General features: G+C 44.7%; 1 protein-coding gene across 1 annotated transcript; it reads left to right on the top strand.

The window, feature by feature from the left end:
• The first annotated feature begins 4924 nt into the window (after positions 1-4924).
• Positions 4925-6626, top strand: LOC135105845 (uncharacterized). Its single transcript, XM_064014465.1, has 2 exons — positions 4925-5071; positions 5718-6626. Exons 1-2 carry the CDS (start codon positions 5060-5062, stop codon positions 6309-6311), a joined length of 606 nt encoding a protein of 201 aa, XP_063870535.1. The 5' UTR covers positions 4925-5059; the 3' UTR covers positions 6312-6626.

The following is a 6626-nucleotide window of genomic DNA, read 5'->3' as shown; positions in this document are numbered from 1 at the left end:
TCTCTCTCTCTCTCTCTCTCTCTCTCAAAGCTAGTAACATCTACTTGTCTGTTTATTCCATGTCTATTAACACCTTCTCAATCCTCTATTAATACACAACATCCCTAAATACTCCCACGTATACACTGACGTATCCCTGTATATTTATCTGTGTATCATCTGTATCTGTAAATATATTTGTAATGAGTTAATCAGAGCGAGCGTAAGTGGATTAATGATGCAATAATTTAATGGAAAGTCATCATGTCAGTATGAAAACCAATTAAGTGCAATCAGCTGTACTTATTCGTGTGTGTGTGTGTGTGTGTGTGTGTGTGTGTGTGTGTGTGTGTGTCAGCATCACCTGGCTTGACAATCTGGAAACATGAAGTAACTCACGGAAGCGAGAACAAGCGAAACATTCAGCTATTGAAATTGTAATACAGGACTGAAATGTTACATGTTATTCAAGTACGGGTTGTTGAGTATCACGGACAAATTACAGTTTATCATCCATTGAAAATCCTGCGATCTAGACGAGACCTATTGTGTCTTTACGTATTTTTTCATTTTTTTTTCTCGTTTTACTTTTTTTTTTCCTTGCCCTCTTGTTTACCTTGCTCAATGAAGAAGTCATTAGTTGGTTAGTTCATTTATTTAATTTACAGTTACACTCGATTCCACAAACATTTCGCAAACGTCCCCCATGAAGTCACATTTTTTAATTTATTTTTTTCTTGTTTTCCTTTTTTTTTTGTGCAATGTTGTTTTACTTTGTGTTAATATTGTGTTGAAATGAGTCAGCATCTTGTGAGGATGTCAGTAGGTCACCAGGTGTGTGTGTGTGTGTGTGTGTGTGTGTGTGTGTGTGTGTGTGTGTGTGTGTGTGTGTGTGTGTGTGTGTTGTGTGTGTGTGTGGCATATCATTCTATTTAATTACCTACCTGTCTATTTGGCTATTTATCTATTATCTATCTATTTACATATCTGCCTCATTTTTTTCATAATTTATCAATACATCTATCTCACCATACGTTATATATTTGTCTATTCATTTATGTGTGTATGTATGTATGTATTTATTTTTACACCTGTCTCTCTCTGTCTGTCTGTCTGTACCTGTTTGTCTGTCTGTCTGTCTGTCTGTCAATCTATCAAGCAGTCCGTCTCTCATTAGTCATCTATTACCTATCTGTATGTTTATTCCATGCCCATTAACATTTTTCAATCCCCTATTAATACACAACGTACCCAAATACTCCTACGTATACGCTGACATATCCGTGTATATTTACCTGTGTATCATGTATCGTTGCCTGCATAATCATCTTTCACCTCCACAACCACCACTGTTATTTTTTTTATTTACTTTTTTTTTTCTTTTTTTTTTATGGACCTGTTATGCTTGATTTGCTTCTTTCTTATGTAAAGGCATTCATTACATCCTCTCGTCGCTCATCTTTCGTGTACCTTTGATTTTTTATTTATTTTTTTTTATGGTGTTAATTTCGGTGTTGATCTCTCTCTCTCTCTCTCTCTCTCTCTCTCTCTCTCTCTCTCTCTCTCTCTCTCTCTCTCTCTCTCTCTCTCTCTCTCTCTCTCTCTCTCTCTCTCTCTCTCTCTCTCTCTCTCGTGCGTTGTTGTTGTTGTTGTCGTTGTTTGTTGTTGTTGTTTTCAAGTTGATGGGGTAGGTGGTGGTTACAATAATTAATCTGGATGATGTTAGCAGAAGAAGCAGAAAAAAAAAATCAAAGGGTTAATACAGAAAGGAATTACGATAGCAGGGAAAAATAAAAGAGAAAAAATGGAAGGAAAGAATGAGGAGGAGGAGGAGAAGGACAGAGAAGAAAAAGGAAAGGAGGTGAAGAAAGATGAATGAGGGTGGAAGAGGAGGAGGAGGAGGAAGGAAAAGAAGAGGAAGAAGGTGTAATATTAATAGGAGAAGAACAAGGAGCGGGGAAAAATACAAATCAGAGCGTCAGTATAAAAAGAAAAAACACGATAGGGAGGAAGAAAACGAGATTTGCCACACTATAAAAATTAGCAACCTGTTTTCTTTGTAGGACCACCGTGGCGCTCAAACACTCGTCTCTCGAAGAGCAAAAAGGAGAAAGAGAACAAGGGAAAAAAAAAAAAAGTTGAACTGATGGGCGTATTGACTCTCAGAAGAAGTGAAGAAAACCTGAATGGAGAGAGTGAAGGAGGATAGAAGGAGGAGACGTAGGGAAGAGTGAGGGAGAGTGAGGGTGGGAGGAAGAGTAAGGGAGAGTGAAGCATCCCGGATCACTGAAAGGGAAGGTGAGACAGTTACAACAAGATTCTTCTCTTTATTTTTTTTTTCTTCCTCTCCCTCACTCTCATCACTTTTCTCTTCTTCGTTCATGTCCTTGATCACGGATTTCCGGTTTTTCTGTCCGTCTGTCTGTCTATCTGTCTGTCTGTCTGTTTGTAATGAATGTGTGTGTGTGTGTGTGTGTGTGTGTGTGTGTGTGTGTGAATGAGAGAGAGAGAGAGAGAGAGAGAGACTTTATGACTACTTCACATAATCAGATGTAATAACAGCAATAATAATAATGATAATCATAATAATAATAATAATAATAGTGATAGTAATAATAATACTGACATATACGATAGATAAAACTACGACAAAATAACACCACACTTTTTCACCAAATAAATAGCAGGAAGGAATCAGGAAAGAAAGACAATATCAGAGAGGCACTAAGGCAACTGAGACACAGGAGGCAGGAGGGAGGGAGGGAAGGAGGGAGGGTTTTAATTGAGCTAAGGATGAGGCAATGATACGATAATGGAAGAGTGGTCAGGTGTGTGTGTGTGTGTGTGTGTGTGTGTGTGTGTGTGTGTGTTTCAGCAGGGGAAAATGCCGTAAAAGGTTAAGAGAGAGAGAGAGAGAGAGAGAGAGAGAGAGAGAGAGAGAGAGAGAGAGAGAGAGAGAGAGAGAGAGAGTGTTTGTATCCCTATTCAAGTATGAGATTCATCTAAAAATCTCTCTCTCTCTCTCTCTCTCTCTCTCTCTCTCTCTCTCTCTCTCTCTCTCTCTCTCTCTCTCTCTCTCTCTCTCTCTCTCTCTCTCATATCACTGTTGCAAACTAAAACTACAAAAACAACCACAGTTACAAAGTATGTCGTAGCAGCGATATACGTATATGTACCATTATTATTTTAGTATTATTGTTTTTGTCACTTTCTTGTGTGTGTGTGTGTGTGTGTGTGTGTGTGTGTGTGTGTGTGTGTGTGTGTGGTGTGGTGTGTGTGTGTTGTGTGTGTGTGTGTGTGTGTGAGAGAGAGAGAGAGAGAGAGAGAGAGAGAGGAGAGAGAGGAGAGAGGAGAGAGAGAGAGAGAGAGAGAGAGAGAGAGAGAGAGAGAGAGAGAGTCTGTCAGTCAGTGAGTCAGTCACAGAAAAACAACAACATAAACATGAAATTTTCGCACCTCGCTCTTTGTCAAATGAAAGAAAACGGAAAAGTGTTGACCGCTCCGTTATTTGCCCCAAAAGAGGCTAAATAACTGCGCATGCATGGGATACTGAGGGTGTTGCTGAGGCGCGGGTTCACGGGCTGAACAGAGGCAAGGAGGAGGAGGAGGAGAAGAAGGAGGAGGAGGAGGAGGAGGAGGAGGAGGAGGAGGAGGAGGAGGAGGAGGAAAAGTTATGCTTCAGATGTTCCTTCATTGCCAGTTCATCTCATCTGCTTTTTTTTTTTATGTGTGTATCCTCTCTCTCTCTCTCTCTCTCTCTCTCTCTCTCTCTCTCTCTCTCTCTCTCTCTCTCTCTCTCTCTCTCTCTCTCTCTCCTCTCTCTCTCTCTCTCTCTCCTCTCTCTCATAACCATCAAGAAACACTGAATGACCGGTGGAAAGGTTAAGGAAGAAATCGGAATGCTACAGAACTGTGCAACAAAAAAATAAATGAATAAAAAATAAGGAAAAAAATATTGTGAAGGTCATGTGATTATAAGTGAGTGTTTTATCATTTGTATTTACCCTTGAACGCTTTGTACTGTTCATTAGCGTGTGGTACTGAATAAGTGCTACCGGCCGTTACGTGTACGTGCGGTTGCAAATATGGACCATAGCCTTTCATCGGAGTCAGTAACGAATGGAGTGGGAAGTGAGAGGAGTGAGAGGGAAGGACAGACTGAGTGAGGCTGAGCTGCCCTCCTTCCTTGTGATGCTTTGACGGACGATGCTGTGTTGCTCATCTTGAATGTTGGCTGTGTGTGTGTGTGTGTGTGTGTGTGGTGTGTGTGTGTGTGTGTGTGTGTGTGTGTGTGTGTGTGTGTGTGTGTGTGTGTGTGTGTGTGTGTGTGTGTGTGTGTGTGTGTGTTGCCTGACGCCCCCACTCTGCCTGGCTCCGACCCTTCCAGAACCTGCTTATCCTGGTCCATGACTTCAAATTCTTGCTTTGAAACGTTTTAGAGTCTCATTAGTACCTTTTATTTTTTTTATTTATTTATTTTTTTCATAGGATGTAAAGATGATTGCCTGAATTTTTTTTATGGTGTGGAATTCTTATTAAATTAACTAGAATCATGTAGACGTCTTTGAAAACACCAATAATTTTCACTAGAGTCTGTTACAAGTAGTCCAGATCAGACATCAAAACGTTCGAGAATGCGCCTCCTCTGCCGCAACACTTCAGAGCATGGGACACACGCTTGTCTTAAAACTGACCCTTGGCGCGCTGCTCATACATTCTGGTCCTCGCAGCTCAAGGTCACACACACACACACACACACACACACACACACACACACACACACACACACACACACACACACACACACACACACACACACACACACACACACACACACGTCTCCTTGCTGGCGTTCTTGTGAGCTGCGCACAAATCACACAGGAAATACGAAGTTAAGAAACGTGATGGTGGACGTCATCAAGGGAGGCGACGCACCACGCGCCTCACCTCGCCCGCGGTTGCAGTCCTCACTCCTCGCAGGCCCATCCAGCACCAAGGTCGCCCGGTCCCTCCCGTATATAAGACCGGGCAGCCAGTTCTTCAGCGTTAATCTTCGACAAGCGGGCAAAGCACTGGCACGATGCGCTCCTTTGTGAGTATTGGTGGGGCGGGCGCGGGGCCGCGTGTGGCTGGGTGTGAGTTGGGGCCGCGTGACGAGTGACTGTAAATGGAAAATTTTTAAGCGAATAGTAGACATGTGTTCAAGTGAGGAATAGCGAGTGGTTTCCTGTTGCAGTGAGGCTGTGATAGGGATGTGTGGCGTCTCATTGGTTGTTTAATGTACAGAGTAAAAAAAAACTCACATAGCTTAGTATACATAACGTAGCTTCAGTAGTTTTCTTGAGGATTCCTCTGTTTTCCAGAAGGATGGCGCGAGACATTCAGTACACAAAAGGAGTTCAGACATGTTGTGTGTTGGGTTTTATGCTTTTCTCAAGTATTGCTTTTCAGTCGCAAGGCAGTGTAAATAACTGGTGCGCTGGGATGCAGAATGTGATTGAGTGGCGGTAGAGGTGATGCCGTGGTCTGCGGCCAGCAGGAGGTTAGGGGGTCAGTGGTAGCAGGTCACGTTGTGGTGAGGGGAACCGCAGGTTTTGGGGTCGGTTGTCAGCGGTGGTGAAGGCCTCACGGTGTGTGTTTGTGTGTGTGTGTGTGTGTGTGTGTGTGTGTGTGTGTGTGTGTGTGTGTGTGTGTGTGTGTGTAAGTTTGTGTCAGGTACTAAGTGTTGGGTGTTGCAGGTGATTGTGAGTGTAGTACTTGGCGTGGCCCTCGGCCAAGTTTACCCTCGCGACACCCCGGAGGTGGAGGCAGCCCGCAACGCCTTCATCGCCGAGTACAACCGCCTGGCCAGGCTGGCGGCGCTGGCACCTGACATCCACATCTACCACCGCGACCGCGTGATGGACCCCGTCACCAAAGTTCCTAAGCCCATCAACCCCCCGGCCTTCAACGCCTTCTCGTTCTCGGCAAATCTGGGCACCAAGGAGCATTTTGTGCCCGGCCCCAACATCTTCCACGGTGCCACTCACATGGCCGGACACCTGGCCGGACATCAGACCGTGCCCACACATAAGCCCGTGGTCCAGCATGCCCCTCGCCTACCGGCCACCGCTGCTCCGCGCTTCACTCCCGTTAGTCAGGCGCCCCTGTTCGATCTCGCCGCCGAAGAGCCAGTGATGCGCTGGACGGGGCCTTTTGCTGACGTGGTGCCCGCCGGCCTTAGCGGACACGTGAGTGAGACACCCAGTGTTGTCGCCGCCAAGGCCGCCCATCTCCGGGCCCACGCCGATTTTTGGAACCAGTTGAATAGGAACACCGTCACCCAGCGATGAGGAGGCCAGCAGCAGCAGCCCCAGCCGACCCTTCAGGAGCCCCGGGGAGGCTTACGCAGTCCCCGGCCCGTGCCAAAGATGACCCTTGTAGCCACGTTGCCATCGCATTCTTAAAACTTCGTGGCCCCGCGTCACACCTTTCTCTCCTTCACAACTTTTTCTCATCACTCCTGAATCAGTATTTTCTAAGTTCAGATCGCCTCTATGTTGACTTACAGAGTATATTGTAATGTTCACATGTAGCATCATGTTTTCTGTGTATGTATGTATGTATGTTTGTGGTAAAAATAAAATCCGTCGACGGTCATGTAAAAA

Source organism: Scylla paramamosain, chromosome 12 (genome assembly GCF_035594125.1).
Source record: "Scylla paramamosain isolate STU-SP2022 chromosome 12, ASM3559412v1, whole genome shotgun sequence".
Taxonomy (NCBI): Eukaryota; Metazoa; Arthropoda; class Malacostraca; order Decapoda; family Portunidae; genus Scylla; species Scylla paramamosain.
The sequence above is the reverse complement of the archived record's forward strand: the minus strand, read 5'-3'. Positions and strand labels throughout refer to the sequence as shown.